This window comes from Bombina bombina, chromosome 8 (genome assembly GCF_027579735.1).
Source record: "Bombina bombina isolate aBomBom1 chromosome 8, aBomBom1.pri, whole genome shotgun sequence".
Lineage (NCBI taxonomy): Eukaryota > Metazoa > Chordata > Amphibia > Anura > Bombinatoridae > Bombina > Bombina bombina.
The window spans coordinates 51,342,647-51,362,419 of NC_069506.1; the positions used below are offsets into that span (position 1 = coordinate 51,342,647).

Consider the following 19,773-nt stretch of genomic DNA (forward strand, 5'->3'; position numbering starts at 1 on the left):
TATGCAAAAGAGTGCGTACTTGAGTATTGAGTTGCCAGGTGTGTCAGGCTGCTTAGTGCTATGCCTGAGATCATGTAGTTCTGCTATCAGTTTGCTTCACCCATTAACTGAAACAGAATAAGCTATGTGCGCGGAGACTTTAGCACCGCTTTCACTAACAGCAACAATAACCATTAACCAGAATCCACTGCACCCTCTGACGACATAAGGCATGACGTCATATCATCACCCGGAAATGAGTTCCTAGGGGTGCGGGCTGATCCTCTGTACGGAAGTGCGCGGATGTAAACAGTCCCGGTGTCAGTAGATAGATTCGGTGCCATTATGTTACAATTCAATGACTCTGACACCAGCCCGGCGGCCTTGCTTCCCGCTGCCTCAGACGAGCAGTTAGATTTGGGAGATTCGGGGACGCAGGCCGGGAGTTCTGCAGTCACCGGCGCTACCGGATACTCCGTGCAGACGCTTCGCTCCCTCACCGTGCACAACCCCACTCTGCAGGCCCGGATGAAGGAATACTTCGTGTTCCGGGTGAGCCAGAGAGCAAGTGACTGGCATATAAGGGGTTAACAAGAGGCTTATACGTAATGTCACGTGGCAGTGAAAGCGTTAATAGCATTTTGTTTTGAACGTAATGTGTCATGTGACTGCTTTTTTGTCACATGACAACAATTCATGAATGCTAGAGGAGAGGGTTAATACTAATTTCAGTTAGATTATTTCTTATAAAGTTTGAGAAGTAGGATATTTACCTTTTTAACATTTCCTAGGCCACCAATAGAGCTGTGGGGGTTGTCCTTGGCAGCCAATGAACAACTGAATGTAGGAAATCTTCTGTCCATTAAATTGCATTTTCAGTAGTTCTTTAACCTTTTAACGCCGTTATGCCGTTCTATTCCGTCATATTTACACTGGGCTTTAAAGCCGTTATGACGGAATAGAACGTCATATCAAACGGCTGTCCTGAAGCCTTCTGCGCTTCAAGGACTTGATCGCGGTCTGGAGGGCGTTCCTAGGGTTGTAGGGACGCCCCCCAGATGCGATCCAATAATTGAAATCTCGCGATCGTATGCACGATCGCGTAGTTTCAATTTGTCTACATCGGAACAGGTGTTCCGATGTAGACACTTTAACCCTGTCACGAAAGGGTTAAAGTAATGCTTAAATCATGTTTTATTGTTTCTTATTGGGGTTTTTTTGTTTCATATTTACAAATATAATTTTTATAAGATATCATTTTATTCTGAAAATGTAAAAACATAGCTATATTGTAATACTTTACAATGCAAGGGTACTGATACTTTACAATGGAATGGTACCAATACTTTTGGCCACATCTATATGTTTTTATAAACTCAGTTCCCTATTAAACTATGGTATCCATTCCAAGGCGATGGACATCAGGTTTTGACACCTTCCTACATATGGACTGAGACCATTTGACAGCGAGTGCTGTCTTGAACAAGGTTGCTGTTTGTACACATATATATATATATATATATATATATATATATATATATATATATATATAATTTTAAGCAACTTTCTAATTTACTCCTATTATCAAATTTTCTTCATTCTCTTGGTATCTTTATTTGAAATGCAAGAATGTAAGTTTAGATGCCGGTCCATTTTTGGTGAACAACCTGGATTGTTTTTGCGGATTGGTGGATAAATTCATCCACCAATAAAAATGTGCTGTCCAGAGCACTGAACCAACAACAAAAAAAAACTTAGATGCCTTCTTTTTCAAATAAAGATAGCAAGAGAACGAAGAAAATGTGATAATAGGAGTAAATTGCTTAAAATTGCTGCTCTATCTGAATCACAAAAGAAAAAATTTTGGGTTCAGTGTCCCTTTAAGGTTTTTAAAAAACAGAGCTTGTTAAATTATTGCAAAGTATTTAACTGCCCCCAATAGCTACTTAATAATTCCACCTGGGTCTCAAAAATGTATGTGGCCTTAAAGGGACATTGCATATATTAGCATCAGGTTAGTTTAACATGTACTAGTTGCACTGAGATTAATTGCAGTTTAAATGATTGATGGCTGATTGTAAGACACTTCATTTTGTTTTAACTTTTTTTTTTTTTTAAGCCTGGGACCATTGAGCAAGCTGTAAGTGATATCCGCATGATAGTTTTGCCTTCAGAAGATGGAGAGGTTCAGAGTGTCTGGCTGCTAACAGAGTAAGTAAAGGCAGTTTGGATAAAGATGAAATGGTCACTGTTCCATAGTACTTCGTCACTTAATGGCTTTAAAATGTAAATAACACCATATCCGTTATAAAGTAGATATACAGATTGAAAAAATAAGGCCTAGAAGAAAAAAAACTATGCTACAAAAACCTGTTTGCTTAAAGTAAAAAAACAAAAAAACTGTTTAAGTGGTTAAACATTTTAGTCCATTTAATTCATTGCTTAGTCACACAAATTCTTTTTTTTTTTTCATTAAAGGGATATGAAACTCAAATTTTTTACTTTCATGATTCAGATAGAACAAACAATTTTTAAACAACTTTCCGATTTTGTCAATTTGCTTCATTTTCTTAGTATCCTTTGTTGAAAGAGCAGCACTATTTTGAGCTTGCTGAACACATTGGTTGAGCTAATAACAAGAGGCATATACAGTATGTGCAGCCACCAATCAGTAGCTAGCTCCTAGTACTGCATTGCTATTCCTGAGCCTACCCAGGTATGGTTTTTCTCTAAAGGATATCAAATGTACAAAACAAATTAGATACAAGAAGTAAATTGGAAAGTTTATTAAAATTTTGACTTTAGTGTCCCTTTAATTTCTAGTTTGTTATCATATAATTTAGTACAAACACAAATGTATATATTATATTGTATTTTATTAAATATTCTCCAAAATTTTCACACGAGGAGACGCATATGAATTGTTTTCTTATTGATGGTGGATTAAACATTTTTAGAAATTGTATAAATTAATAGTATATTCTGAGAAACGCAGACGTGTATATCATATTACTGGAAACTGCACTATTGTTTAATGTGTATAAAGGGATTAACTGTAATTTATTATGTCTGATATTAGTAATAATGTATTGCTGCATGTTCCTTAATGTTTATGGACTGAACATATACTGTAATTAGGTCATTGGGATCATAAGTCACAGCTACATTATTATTCCAAAAATTTGTAATAGTGTAGATATTCCGGGGGGGGGGGGGGTAGAAAATTTGAAAAGTGATATACAACAATTGGAGGATTGGACAAATAACTGGGATCTAAAGTGTTACACAGAAAAGTGTAAAATTATGCATTTAGGGAAAAAAAATCCAAACGTTAATTACAGACTCAATGACGCTTTACTGACTGTTACAAATAAAGAACTGGACTTGGGAATTATTATTTCAGATGGTTTACAATTTAGTAAACAATGTAGTATGCATCGAGTAAGGCCAGCAAAATGCTTAGTTGTATTGGTAGTGGTATTTGCAGCGGAAATAGTAATGTTCTTATGCCACTTTACAGATCATTAGTTAGGCCTCATCTTGAGTATTGTGTGCAGTTCTGGAGGCCATATCTCCAGAAGGATATTAATAAACTAGAATCTGTACAAAGGAGGGCTTCTAAATAGTACATGGTCTAAAAAATAAAACCTACCAGGAGAGGCTCAATTAACTAAATATGAATAGCTTAGAGGAGAGAAGGGAAATAGGTGATATGAGAGCAACTTTCAAGTATATTTAAGGGCTTTTTTTTAAATTAAAGCTGAGGCTGTGAGTATTTTACATAAAAAGGAAAATTCAAGAACATCGGGTCATGATCTCAAGTCGAAGGGTAGTAGATTCAGTAGTAATTTGCGGAAGCACTCTTTTACAGAAAGGGTGATTGATTCATGGAATAAACTTCCACAAGAGGTGATAATGACAAACACTGTGGGGGACTTAAAGAATGCCTGGAATAAGCATAAGGCTATACTACATACTAACTAATGCCTGGGATAATCATAAGGCCATACTGCGTACTAACTAATGCCTGGGATAAGCATAAGGCCATACTGCGTACTAACTAATGCCTGGGATAAGCATAAGGCCATACTACGTACTAACTAATGCCTGGGATGAGCATAAGGCTATACTACATACTAATGCCTGGGATAAGCATAAGGCTATACTACATACTAACTAATGCCTGGGATAAGCATAAGGCTATACTACATACTAACTAATGCCTGGGATAAGCATAAGGCCATACTGCGTACTAACTAATGCCTGGGATAAGCATAAGGCCATACTGCGTACTAACTAATGCCTGGGATAAGCATAAGGCCATACTGCGTACTAACTAATGCCTGGGATAAGCATAAGGCCATACTGCGTACTAACTACCGCCTGGGATAAGCATCAGGCTATCCTATGTACTAACTAATGCCTAGGAAAAACATTAGGCTATCCTACGTACTAAATAATGCCTGGGATAGGCATACGGCTATCCTACATACTAACTAATGCCTGGGATATGCATAAGGCTATCCTACGTACTAACTAATGCCTGGGATAGGCATACGGCTATAATACATACTAACTTATGCCTGGGATAAGCATAAGGCCATACTACATACTAACTAATGCCTGGGATAAGTATAAGGCTATCCTACATACTAACTAATGCCTGGTGTAAGCATAAGGCTATCCTACGTTCTAATTAATGCCTGGTGTAAGCATAAGGCTATACTACGTACTATTTAATGCCTGGGATAAGCATAAAGGTATACTACGTACTAACTAATGCCTGGGATAAGCATTAGGCTATCCTACGTACTAACTAATGCCTGGGATAAGCTTAAGGCTATACTACGTACTAACTATTGCCTGGAATAAGCATAAGGCTATCCTACATACTAACTAATGCCTGGGATAAGCTTAAAGTGAATGTAAATTTTGATGCTGAAGTGCCCGGTTTTTAAAACTTTGATTAAAAACAGGGGCACTTTAATTCATCAATATTTTCATTTCACTCCTGTTGTGAAAATAAACTTACTTTTTAATCTTCACAGCAGCTCCAGCTTCCTCCACCTGTTTCAAAGCCTCTTCCTGGGTCTAAAATGAGGTATCTGGCTTCCTCCAATCACAGCAGTGAATCAGACACTGAATCCCCCGGGGGGGAATCTGTGATTGGAGGATGACCTATCAATCATTTCTGACATCAGAAATGGCTTGTGAGACCGGAGGAAGCAGCAGCTGCTGTGAAGTTTAAAAAGGTAAGTTTTTTGTCACAACAGGAGTGAAATGTAAATTTTGATGAATTAAAGTGCCCCTGTTTTTAATCAAAGTTTTAAAAACCGGGCACTTAAACATCAAAATTTACATTCACTTTAAGGCTATACTACGTACTAACTATTGCCTGGGATAAGCATAAGGCTATCCTACATACTAACTAATGCCTGGGATGAGCATAAGGCTATACTACGTACTAACTTTTGCCTGGGATAAGCATAAGGCTATCCTATGTACTAACTATTGCCTGGGATAAGCATAAGGCTATCCTACGTACTAAGGAATGCCTGGGATAAGCATAAGGCTATCCTAGGTATTAAGGAATGCATGGGATAAGCATAAGGCTATCCTATGTACTAACTAATGCCTGGGATAAGCTTAAAGGGACAGTTTACTCAAAAAATGTATCCCCTTTAATTTGTTCCCAATGATCCACTTTCCTGCTGGAGTGTATTAAATTGTTTACAAGTAGCTCCTTTACCCTTATATTGGAATTTGAAATAGTTGATTTAGCTTGTGGTATCCCCACCTATTCTGAAAGTTTGTGGCCGCAGGTCCAAGCTATAGATAAACTTTGTAAACACAGCAAGCAGAAGAAATTACACTCCCAGTGGGATATAGCAGAGATAAGGTAATAAAATGTTGATTTTCCATTGTTCTCTCCAAGTATTGGTGATTGTTTTAAGGACAGATATAAGATAAAGAAGCAGGTATATGTGCACAATGTGATAAAGTAATGAGATCTGATTCTACCTACAAGCTCAACCTATTTTATTAGGTTGTGGCTTCAAAACACAAAATCAGAGCATTAATATTCACAAATAAACATTAAAAAGCTAATTTTCATACATTTTTACTCTGCAGTTGGTAAAAAAAGCTATTGTAAACACATTAAGGGAAAAACTATTTTACAGTATACTGTCCCTTTAAGGCTATACTACGTACTAACTTTTGCCTGGGATAAGCATAAGGCTATCCTATGTACTAACTAATGCCTGGGATAAGCATAAGGCTATCCTACGTACTAAGGAATGCCTGGGATAAGCTTAAGGCTATACTATGTACTAACTTTTGCCTGGGATAAGCATAAGGCTATCCTATGTACTAACTATTGCCTGGGATAAGCATAAGGCTATCCTATGTACTAACTAATGCCTGGGATAAGCATAAGGCTATCCTACGTACTAAGGAATGCCTGGGATAAGCTTAAGGCTATACTATGTACTAACTTTTGCCTGGGATAAGCATAAGGCTATCCTATGTACTAACTATTGCCTGGGATAAGCATAAGGCTATACTATGTACTAACTATTGCCTGGGATAAGCATAAGGCTATCCTAGGTACTAAGGAATGCCTGGGATAAGCATAAGGCTATCCTAGGTACTAAGGAATGCCTGGGATAAGCATAAGGCTATCCTACGTACTAATGAATGCCTGGGATGAGCATAAGGCTATCCTATGTACTAAGGAATGCCTGGGATGAGCATAAGGATATCCTAGGTACTAAGGATTGCCTGGGATGAGCATAAGGCTATCCTAGGTACTAAGGAATGCCTGGGATGAGCATAAGGCTATCCTAGGTACTAAGGAATGCCTGGGATGAGCATAAGGCTATCCTAGGTACTAAAATGCCTGGGATGAGCATAAGGCTATCCTAGGTACTAAGGAATGCCTGGGATGAGCATAAGGCTATCCTAGGTACTAAGGAATGCCTGGGATGAACATAAGGCTATCCTAGGTACTAAGGAATGCCTGTGATAAGCATAAGGCTATCCTAGGTACTAAGGAATGCCTGGGATGAGCATAAGGCTATCCTAGGTACTAACTAATGCCTGGGATGAGCATAAGGCTATCCTAGGTACTAACTAATGCCTGGGATGAGCATATGGCTATCCTAGGTACTAACTAATGCCTGGGATGAGCATAAGGCTATCCTAGGTACTAACTAATGCCTGGGATGAGCATATGGCTATCCTAGGTACTAACTAATGCCTGGGATGAGCATAAGGCTATCCTAGGTACTAACTAATCCCTGGGATGAGCATAAGGCTATCCTACGTACTAACTAATGCCTGGGATGAGCATAAGGCTATCCTACGTACTAACTAATGCCTGGGATGAGCATAAGGCTATCCTAGGTACTAACTAATGCCTGGGATGAGCATAAGGCTATACTACGTACTAACTAATGCCTGGGATGAGCATAAGGCTATACTACGTACTAACTAATGCCTGGGATGAGCATAAGGCTATCCTAGGTACTAACTAATGCCTGGGATGAGCATAAGGCTATACTACGTACTAACTAATGCCTGGGATGAGCATAAGGCTATCCTACGTACTAAGGAATGCCTGGGATAAGCTTAAGGCTATACTATGTACTAACTTTTGCCTGGGATAAGCATAAGGCTATCCTATGTACTAACTATTGCCTGGGATAAGCATAAGGCTATACTATGTACTAACTATTGCCTGGGATAAGCATAAGGCTATCCTAGGTACTAAGGAATGCCTGGGATAAGCATAAGGCTATCCTAGGTACTAAGGAATGCCTGGGATAAGCATAAGGCTATCCTACGTACTAATGAATGCCTGGGATGAGCATAAGGCTATCCTATGTACTAAGGAATGCCTGGGATGAGCATAAGGATATCCTAGGTACTAAGGATTGCCTGGGATGAGCATAAGGCTATCCTAGGTACTAAGGAATGCCTGGGATGAGCATAAGGCTATCCTAGGTACTAAGGAATGCCTGGGATGAGCATAAGGCTATCCTAGGTACTAAGGAATGCCTGGGATGAGCATAAGGCTATCCTAGGTACTAAAATGCCTGGGATGAGCATAAGGCTATCCTAGGTACTAAGGAATGCCTGGGATGAGCATAAGGCTATCCTAGGTACTAAGGAATGCCTGTGATAAGCATAAGGCTATCCTAGGTACTAAGGAATGCCTGGGATGAGCATAAGGCTATCCTAGGTACTAACTAATGCCTGGGATGAGCATAAGGCTATCCTAGGTACTAACTAATGCCTGGGATGAGCATATGGCTATCCTAGGTACTAACTAATGCCTGGGATGAGCATAAGGCTATCCTAGGTACTAACTAATGCCTGGGATGAGCATATGGCTATCCTAGGTACTAACTAATGCCTGGGATGAGCATAAGGCTATCCTAGGTACTAACTAATGCCTGGGATGAGCATAAGGCTATCCTAGGTACTAACTAATGCCTGGGATGAGCATATGGCTATCCTAGGTACTAACTAATGCCTGGGATGAGCATAAGGCTATCCTAGGTACTAACTAATGCCTGGGATGAGCATATGGCTATCCTAGGTACTAACTAATGCCTGGGATGAGCATAAGGCTATCCTAGGTACTAACTAATCCCTGGGATGAGCATAAGGCTATCCTACGTACTAACTAATGCCTGGGATGAGCATAAGGCTATCCTAGGTACTAACTAATGCCTGGGATGAGCATAAGGCTATACTACGTACTAACTAATGCCTGGGATGAGCATAAGGCTATACTACGTACTAACTAATGCCTGGGATGAGCATAAGGCTATCCTAGGTACTAACTAATGCCTGGGATGAGCATAAGGCTATACTACGTACTAACTAATGCCTGGGATGAGCATAAGGCTATCCTACGTACTAACTAATGCCTGGGATGAGCATAAGGCTATCCTACGTACTAACTAATGCCTGGGATGAGCATAAGGCTATACTACGTACTAACTAATGCCTGGGATGAGCATAAGGCTATCCTAGGTACTAACTAATCCCTGGGATGAGCATAAGGCTATCCTACGTACTAACTAATGCCTGGGATGAGCATAAGGCTATCCTACGTACTAACTAATGCCTGGGATGAGCATAAGGCTATCCTAGGTACTAACTAATGCCTGGGATGAGCATAAGGCTATACTACGTACTAACTAATGCCTGGGATGAGCATAAGGCTATACTACGTACTAACTAATGCCTGGGATGAGCATAAGGCTATCCTAGGTACTAACTAATGCCTGGGATGAGCATAAGGCTATACTACGTACTAACTAATGCCTGGGATGAGCATAAGGCTATCCTACGTACTAACTAATGCCTGGGATGAGCATAAGGCTATCCTACGTACTAACTAATGCCTGGGATGAGCATAAGGCTATCCTACGTACTAACTAATGCCTGGGATGAGCATAAGGCTATCCTACGTACTAACTAATGCCTGGGATGAGCATAAGGCTATCCTATGAACTAGATAAGTTGATGCTTTTAGTAAATATCTGGCAGAATTGCTGGGCCTATGGCTCTTGTCTGCCATCAATTTCTATGTTTCTATTATGTAAGTAACTTTTGGTTCCATTTGTCAATGTGTATATATGTTCAGTATTGTTATTACTGTCTTATTATTGATTATAAACTAATAAAAAAATGGTATAAATTGAAATGATCTTTATGTAAATGTTTTAATTACTTATTTTTGTCCCTAGGGTTGATCATTGGAATAACGATAAAGAGCGCTTGGTTCTTATCACAGAAAGATCGCTCTTGATGTGTAAATATGACTTTGTGAGCCTGCAGTGCCAGAGAGTGATGCGAGTACCTCTTAATGCCGTAGATACTATTTCTGTGGGAGAGTTTGAGTTTCCCCCAATGTCTTTAAATAAGTAAGTACATTTCTATGGGAATAATATTCATATGCAGTGATATTGGTAACGCAACTTCATTTGGAGAATGTTTCTATCCAAAGCACATTCTAATGACGACAAATTCCCATTTACTTCTGTTACAAAATTTTCTTCATTCTCTTGTTATCCTTTTGTCCAAAAGTAAACAGAAGTAGGCTCAGGAGCATGCACGCTTCTTTAGCATTCTATGGCAGCAGTGTTTGAAACTATGTTTCTAGCAATGTTATACATTGTTGCAAACACTGCTGCCATAAGCTTGCGTGCATTGTAGGTTTGAATGGAAGCATTTTTATTGTATATTTATGTTGGTAAAAACTGCTTCTAGTAAATGCTATCCCTATATTAGTAGCATACACACGTATGCTGCTCATGCCCTCTGCACCTGCTGAGACCTAGTGATGCTGTGCATTGTACAAGCCACCCCCAAGTATATTGCAAAATGTTTCTACTTTTAAAGGGACAGTAAAGTCAAAATTAAACTTTCATTATAGATTGAGCATGCAATAAAACAAAAAAGTTTATTTCTACTATCAATTTTGCTTCATTCTCTTGGTATCCTTTGTTGAAGAATAAAACCAGGTAGACTCAGAAGCGTGCACGTGTCTTTAGCACTTTATGACAGCTCTTTCTGCAACAGCGTACAACATTGCTACAAATATTGTTGCAAACTCTTCTGCCGTAGAGTGCTAAACGCACAGTGACACTCCTAGAGGCCTATGGACCTACCTCGGTTTACTTTTCAGCAAAGGATAGGAAGAGAATGAAGCAAAATTTGATAACAGAAGTAAATTTTTTAATCTGAACTGTGCATTTAATTTGGAATTAAATGTCCCTTTGAGGAAGATTTTATATATATATATATATATATATATATATATATATATATATATATATATATATATATATATGTGTGTGTGTGTGACATATGTTTTCACGAATCAAATAAAGCTGGCAAAATCCCATGCCAATGTAGTGATACTTTGCATATTCTATTAACAATAATAAATATTTGTATGGCAATATCAAATTCTATATATTTATATAGGTAGCAAGCTAAAAAATAAAGTTAAAGGGACATATTTCTTTAAAAAAAAATGTATCATGCATATACAAGAGTAGCACTTATTAAATATATTAAAATACTTTTTGTATTCCTAAAGGACCATAATAGTCAAAAAATGACATACTCATTAGAGCATGTGATTATAAGACTAGTGACCCTACACTACTATGTGTTTAACCCCCACAAATGTGTTTTTTTTTTTTTTTAAATGGAACAGAGAATGTTTTTTGACAATCATGTCCCTTTAACTGCAGTCTAGTGCGACATTAGTATTTTTAACTTGCAGAAGTGACCTGAAATATTGCTGCTTTTTAGGTTGTAAATTAGTGTTTATTATAGTTATACTTTAAATTTATTTTAAAAAAATACAAATTCTACACTAGACGAGAAGGTATTGGAATCCGTGTTCAGTGGAGTAAAAGCAGCCACTCAAACTTCATCAATAAATGGAATCCCTGGTCTACCAATATGCCATATGCAACTTTCATAGAACATCCAATGTCATGTGCGGAAGAGAAGATTATGCCACTTTGTAAGGTGAGTTACCTTTTTCCCAGTACTATTTATTTATACACCCTGATAACATCTGTAGTGCAGAATCCAGCAGACTAATCCTAGCTAATAGTTTGCTGAAGTATCAGACGGTTAATTAAAGGGATATTCTGGTCAAAATTGAAACGCATATAGGTGAGTCACATCTTTGAATAGAAACATATTTACAATATACATGTGAAGGATAGCTGTATATTCTCAGTGCACCAGCATTTTAAATACTGCAGCTGCTCAGAGCGCCAGTGGGGTTTGTATCATGTCAGTAATTGAGTCATTACCAAATGATACAAGCACTTAAGGCTCTCTGAGAAAGTGCTGTGTTTAAAGTGCTGGTGCACGATGCATACTTAAAGGGACAGTCTAGTATAAATTAAACTTTCATTATTCAGATAGGGCTTTTAATTTTAATCAACTTTCCAATTTACTTTTATCATCAAATTTGCTTTTTTCTCTTGTTATTCTTAGTTTAAACTAAACATAGGTAGGCTCATATGCTGGGGGACAGTATACTGTAAAATAGTTTTTCCCTTAAAGGGACACTGTACCCAAAAATTTTCTTTCGTGATTCAGATTGAGCATGAAATTTTAAGCAACTTTCTAATTTACTCCTATTATCAAATTTTCTTCATTCTCTTGGTATCTTTATTTGAAATGCAAGAATGTAAGTTTAAATGACGGCCCATTTTTGGTGAACAACCTGGGTTGTCCTTGCTGATTGGTGGATAAATTCATCCACCAATAAAAAAGTGCTGTCCAGAGTACTGAAACCAAAAAAAAGCTTAGATGCCTTATTTTTCAAATAATGATAGCAAGAGAACAAAGAAAAATTGATAATAGGAGTAAATTAGAAAGTTGCTTAAAATTGCATGCTCTTTCTGAATTACAAAAGAAAAAATTTGAGTTCAGTGTCCCTTTAATGTGTTTACAATTGCTTTTTTTTACCAACTGCAGAGTAAAAAATGTATGAAAATTAGCTTTTAAGGCTTATTTGTGTATATTAAAACTCTGATTTTGTGTTTTGAAGCCACAACCTAATAAAATGGGTTGAGCTTGTAGGTATAATCAGATCTCATTACTGTATCACATTGTGCACATATACCTGCTTCTTTATCTTATATCTGTCCTTAAAACAATCACCAGTACTTTGAGAGAACAATGGAAAACCAACATTTTATTACCTTATCTCTGCTATATCCCACTGGGAGTGTAATTTCTTCTGCTGGCTGTGTTTACAAAGCTTATCTATAGCTGGTACGCGCGGCCACAAACTTTCAGAATAGGTGGGGATACCACAGGCTAAATCAACAATTTCAAATGCCAATATAAGGGTAAAGGAGCTACTTGTAAACAATTTAATACACTCTAGCAGGTAAAGTGGATTATTGGGAACAAATTAAAGGGGAGAAAATTTTTGAGTAAACTGTCCCTTTAAGCCTTTGAGGGCTGCCTCTTATCACATGCTTTTTAAATCTCTTTTCAACACAAAGAGACAGAAAGTACACGTGGGCCATATAGATAACACTGTGTTCAGGCACAGGGGGTTATTTAAGATTTAGCACAACACAATGCTACATTTAAGACAATAGATAATAAACAGTCACAGTCATGTGATCAGGGGGCTGGAAGAAGGTTCCTAGATACAAGGTAATTACAGAGGTAAAAAGTACATTAATATAACTGTGTTGGTTATGCAAAACTGGGAAATGGGTAATAAAGGGATTATCTATCTTTTAAAACAATAACAATTCTATGGTAGACTGTCCCTTTAAATACACATTTGAAACAGCTATAGCTTTTGTTAGAAGTATTTTTGAGAATACGTGTATATTACAGAAATGCTTCTGTTCAAAACTGAAATGAATCCATGTGGATTCCAATTTTGGCTGGAATAATAAAAGCTTTGAATCTGTGCTTCAGCAATAGTTTAAATAAATAGAAATTTTAAGAAGATGTTTAACTACATTTTTTTTTTTTTTTTTTTGGAAGTTAGGCATAAAATGATTGAGGGATTTAACTCTGATTTTTTTTTTAATCTATGTGCTAAATGTGGAAGATACATTGTACTACCAAGTAACACACACGTTAAATAAAACAATAAGTTGGGGTACGAGTATATTAGAAATTGGAAAATAAAAATACATTTGTATAGGAGGAATAAGGAGAGATCATTTTATCTTTCAAATTAAGAAACTGTGCAATAAATGCCACTACATAAAGGGACTCATTTTTAAAGAGATTCTCAGCATTGTAAAACTTTTTTAAAATATTAACAAAGCGAACATTGAGTTTTTCTGAAAAGTCAGATATTGCATACGGTTATTTTCTTCACTCTTGTAAGATCCCCTGGACTAGTGGGGTGTATGCCCCTGAAGATACAGTAAATGATCCTTTGATGTAGTCTTGGTTTTGTTAAGTAAGCTATTAAACATTCGATATCTAGCGCTGCGGAATCTGTTGGCGCTCTACAAATAACCGATAATAATAATTTATAATGACCGTTTGTTGTTGTTTTTTATTTTTAAAGCTGGATAGTTTCAAGGTCCAGTTGATTCAGGCTGTCAAGAAAGCACATAAAGAAAATCCGCTGCCAGGAAGAGCAAATGGAGTGCTGGTATTGGAACGCCCTCTACTGATTGAAACTTACGTGGGTCTAATGTCCCTTATTAACAATGAGGCCAAACTTGGATATTCAATGTCAAGAGGGAAAATTGGATTTTAAACTGGAGCTTATAATCCATTTAACGTTCCACATTAAGAGACCATGTGATTAACTGCATGTTGTTAGCTGACCACACCATATCTGCAGTACAATAACATGTTTAATAATGAGTAACGAGTAAGGTTGCCATATGAGAAGCACATAATTCCACCTCTTAAGGTTTTAAGTAAGAACCCGAACTTCAGCTTTTAACGTAAAGAACGGCAGCTAATGCATAAGAATAAATTAGAAACACCCGGATTTCTTATATTATTCTTAAATAAAAACCCGCTGCGATAAGCTAAAGGGTATGTCAGATTGCTGCTAAGTACTTTGGAAAATGTGGACAATTCCTAGAAGTTAAAATTGCCAATAATTTGGTGGCCATCACAAATACATTGTATCCTCTTGAGTAATTTGTTAGTTTTGAACACGACAATTTAAAATGCTGTTGAATTAACTTGCACTTTATAATATGGTGGGATAGGATGAAAGTGCCAAGTATACTCAGAGCCTTATCTCTTATTCTGCTAGTCTCTCTCTTTCTTTAAAATAAATACAATTATAGTAAAATAAATAAATTACCCAAGATATATTTACTAGCCACTTTAGATCCTATATGGCCCATTAATGCCATAGAATCATTTTATATAGTGATTTACATCACTTGTCGTTAATAATTTTAAAGTAAATCACTTTCAAAAGATGGTGGCATTTAACCAGTGTAACCTGCAGTGTACAATGGGCACAAAAAAAAGATAAGAAACCGGTATAATTTTGGACGCTGTTGTCGTGGAAACTTTTGAATGGTGGCATGCTTAACTCTGCTTCAAATAGATCTTCTGTCATCGTATACATTTTAAAGGAACTCTAAAGGCTGTGACACACTGAGAGTGGCGCAGGGCGCAGCGTGATGATGATGCGGCTGTGCGCACTCAGTGTGTCCTGCCTTTTTATCTCTGCGCGCTCAACCGCGTCAGGTCGAGTAGCTGAGCACTCAGAGTTGAAATATTTGGACTTCAGTAGCGATGCGAAGCAGCTGCTTTGCCTTGCGACGCATCGCTTGCAGTGTGTCATAGCCTTAAATGTTACATTTTCAGCAGCGCATTTAGTGCTTTGCTGTGCATTGTCAGTCCTGGTGCTTATATTTATACTTCTGAAAATGATTTACAAAACCCTGTTTAGCACCCTGCTAGGTGTTTCTTCGCTTAATTTGCTGCCAGCCCCCAGGTGTGAGCAGTTTTTTTTTGGCTCCCAAACAATGGGTGGTAGAACCAATCAAAAGCCACACCACCTACCTCATAGGTTCAAGCAACAGCACACTCTTAAAGGGAAAGTCTAGTCAAAATTAAACTTTCATGATTCAGATACAGTAACAACTTTCTAATTTACTCCTATCATCAATTTTTCCTTGTTCTCCTGGTATCTTTATTTGAATGTAAGCTTAGGAGCCGGCCCATTTTTGGTTCAGCACCTGGGTAGCGCTTGCTGATTAGTGGCTACATTTAGACACCAATCAGAAAGTGCTACCCAAGTGTTGAATCAAAAATGGGCCGGCTCCTATGCTTACATTCTTGCTTTTTCAAATTAAGATAGCAATAGAACGAAGAAACATTTATAATAGGAGAAAATTAGAAAGTTGCTGCTCTATCTGAATTATGAAAGTTTAATTTTGACTAGACTGTTTCTTTAATGTCCCTTTTTTAATGCTGAATATTTGCTATGAATCGTGAGGAAGACTGGCCATGCAGGACCCAAAATGCACAGCAGTGTGAGAGCATTATGGGACAGAAGGTATAGCTATACTGCCCACTAGTGGCTGGTGGTGAGGATAGCAATGAGGCACCAGTCACGGCGCTAAATAGAGCAATATTAATAGTTTTTGGATGTGTATAGGTAAACAGTGGGACTGCTGTAATGCTGTACACTATTGCAGTGCTGAACATTGTTTTATGTCCCTTTAAGCCATTTTGGTACCGTAATTACGTGGTATGTGGCACTAAAGCCAAAGTCTCCTATAGCGCTGCTAAAAGTGTACATTTTTATATATTTCCGATTTTTAATTGCACCGGTGTCCCTCAGTCTTTATGCTTTACTCAGAAGGGATGTAAAGTATTGCTCATTTCTGTAATAGCGGGAAAACAATGTGCCGTAATATCGGTTGTGTTTTTGCCTTGGTGTAAAGAATAATATTGCATCTTAGAGATTATTACAAGAATAATGTTTCATCTTACTGATTTAGAGGCATACATTTTGTAAGATATTTTGGATCGTTCTGTTACACAGTCTTGACTTTGGTAACCGGACTATTTAAATAATGCATGCTAACTAAAAGCTAGTCTTCAAGGTGTTTTTTGCTCTGTTAATCACTTATATCTTTTAAACGCCTTATTTGTTATTTTTGCCTTTTTATTTTGAGGTCAGAGTTGTGTTGACATTTGCGCATGATTCTTTTAAGAAATTGTAATAAAATTAACAAAGGCGTATGTATGTATTTTTTTATGAATTAATATATTGATGACAAATAAAGTTACTACAATTAAAAGATTAAAACAAGTAACAATCGATGACATACAAGCTGTCTATTATTTTCTATCCTCTAATACTATTGGTAGCGAAGAGAAATATAGGCAACACGGACACAAGTATGATGCGAATGTTAAGTGAAATTTATTTACAGGTAGCGTAACAATGCTACATGAGTGAGTAACAAAAAGTTACAAACACATAGCGTGGAGGGGATTGACACCCCGGGGTTAAAGATACTAAGATGTACAAATGTTAGCAGGAAATATACAGGTAAACGCATTTCAGCACTTGGCCTTACTCATTACCTGATTAAAATTATGCATTGTGTTATTTAAACCTGCCTGCCTACTTTCCCCATTGGTCTGCTGGGGCACACCCACTTCAGAAGGCGGACCAGTGGGATAACATATCCATGCCGCTGTTAGACTTTACAGATCAATAGTATAAAATCGTCATTCAGGACTGTGAATTAACAAAAAACAAAATAAAAAAATGTATATACAAGATGTATGCAAAAAAATAAATAAAACTAATGTATCAATTGAAACTCTTCAATTCGATTCTATATAGACCTCCGTGTAGACCGACAGTGTCATCCATATCCACGCCCACTGTAATATATAAAGATTCATTAGTGGGTTCATGCTGTCTGACGGTCCACAGGGTAAAATTAACATATGGTTGGTTTGTTAAACATGACCCCACTCTATACGCTAATATAATCTTAGGGTCAAAAGTAGAAAAGGCACTTGTAAGCCTTATGTGCATAATACTCACTAAAGTGAACAGTACTATACAATGTGTTATTACTAGATAGCCCTGAAGTAGTAGATGTGTAGGAACTATAGGGATATCAAGGCCTTCTGGATCTTTAAGTTGAGGACCAGGGTTCCAGAAGGCCTCAACTCAGAGTTTGATCTCATCAATTTTTGGTGAGTCCTATGCCTTAGCTTCTGTCAGACACTCCCTAAAAGGCCACTTATCTAGTCCATACATATGGACATTGATTAACTTGTTGTATTTAGTTTATTCTAGCTCCTATTTTTCACTTATTAGTTCCGAATAACCCCCAGGGCACCATAGACTTCAGCCCAGTCTACAATTTAGCTATTTCTTCATAAACATTTTACACTACTTTATTAGCCCATTGTTATGACGGAACCATTTGAATGGGTTGAGGAGAGATCAAATATTTTCCACACAACTTTTAATTTTACTGACCTATGGCAAAGTAGGGGGGAAAATTGGACCATGTAATTGCTACACTCTATTTACTCCACACATTGATATCCCTATAGTTCCTACACATCTACTACTTCAGGGCTTTCTAGTAATAACACATTGTATAGTACTGTTCACTTTAGTGAGTATTATGCACATAAGGCTTACAAGTGCCTTTTCTACTTTTGACCCTAAGATTATATTAGCGTATAGAGTGGGGACATGTTTAACAAACCAACCATATGTTAATTTTACCCAGTGGACCGTCAGACAGCATGAACCCACTAATGAATCTTTATATATTACAGTGGGTGTGGATATGGATGACACTGTCGGTCTACACGGAGGTCTATATAGAATCGGATTGAAGAGTTTCAATTGATACATTAGTTTTATTTATTTTTTTGCATCCATCTTGTATATACATTTTTTGATTTTGGTTTTTGTTAATTCATAGTCCTGAATGACGATTTAATACTATTCTCTGTAAAGTCTAACAGCGGCATGGATGTGTTATCCCACTGGTCCGCCTTCTGAAGGGGGTGTGCCCCAGCGGACCAATGGGGAAAGTAGGCAGGCAGTTTTAAATAACACAATGCATAATTTTAATCAGGTAATGAGTAAGGCCAAGTGCTGAAACGCGTTTACCTGTATATTTCCTGCTGACATTTGTACATCTTAGTATCTTTAACCCCGGGGTGTCAATCCCCTCCACGCTATGTGTTTGTAACTCTCTGCAATTTTTTGTTACTCGCTCATGTAGCGTTGTTACGCTACCTGTAAATAAATTTCACTTAACATTCGCATCATACTTGTGTCTGTGTTGCCTATATTTCTCTTCTGTTTACGAGTGGCCGAATTGAGCAAACACAGACACTGAGAGCAAATCAGGTTCTGACCGCAAAACGCACCTCATTATTGGGACCAACACGAGAGGAAGAAAAACCGGTACATCCGCTTTTGGAGACGAACCAGTACACGGCCTTGAGTCCCATCAGGACATTAACTGCTGCTACCATGAGAGGCTGAGCCCTAAGTACAGGCTAGAAGTGTCTGGGGAGACCAGAAGGTACGTGACTTGGAGTTCATTGTCTTTTTAAGGGCTAAGATTGTTGTTTTTTTTCAAGCTCTGGATTACAATTGTGAACGAATTTAAGTCTCCTACTAATTTTATCCCTTTGAGGCAGGGGAATCCCCTAGGGATAACTTTCTCTGTTACATGTTTGCCTATGCCGATCATTTAACAAACATTTACTGACAGTGTCAAGGATTCAGGCTTACTGCTTACTCCACATTCTCCATTCTCTTGGGTTATTGGTAACAAAGCCTATAATGATTTCATCAAATTATTAAAGGGACAGTCTAATCAAAATTAAAATGTCATAATTCAGATAGGGTATGTAATTTAAAAAAACTTTCCAATTTACTTTTTATCATCAAATTTTCTTTGTTCTCTTAGTTGAAAGCTAAACCTAGGTAGGCTTATATGCTAATTTCTAAGCCCTTGAAGGCTGCCTCTTATCTGAATCCACTTGACAATTTTATTTTTAGTTCATGTGTGCTAAGCCGGTGGAGTTACCTAGGAGTCAGCACCGATTGGCTAAAATGCAAGTCTGTCAAAAGAACTGAAACAAGAGGCAGTCTGCAGAGGCTTAGATACAAGGTAATCACGGAGGTAAAAAGTGTATTAATATAACTGTGGTGGTTATGCAAAACTGGGGAATGGGTAATAAAGGGATTATCTATAATAAAAAAAATGTAAACATTAC

The 19,773-nt window shown here is 37.5% G+C and overlaps 1 protein-coding gene across 1 annotated transcript; it reads left to right on the forward strand.

Annotated features, from left to right (window-relative positions):
• Positions 1-207: 207 nt before the first annotated feature.
• Positions 208-16,821, forward strand: TPRG1L (tumor protein p63 regulated 1 like). The gene is made up of 5 exons (XM_053690365.1): positions 208-531; positions 2,099-2,190; positions 9,744-9,920; positions 11,388-11,541; positions 14,081-16,821. The coding sequence occupies exons 1-5, from the start codon at positions 325-327 to the stop codon at positions 14,273-14,275; spliced, it is 825 nt and encodes a 274-aa protein (XP_053546340.1). The 5' UTR covers positions 208-324; the 3' UTR covers positions 14,276-16,821.
• Positions 16,822-19,773: the final 2,952 nt, after the last annotated feature.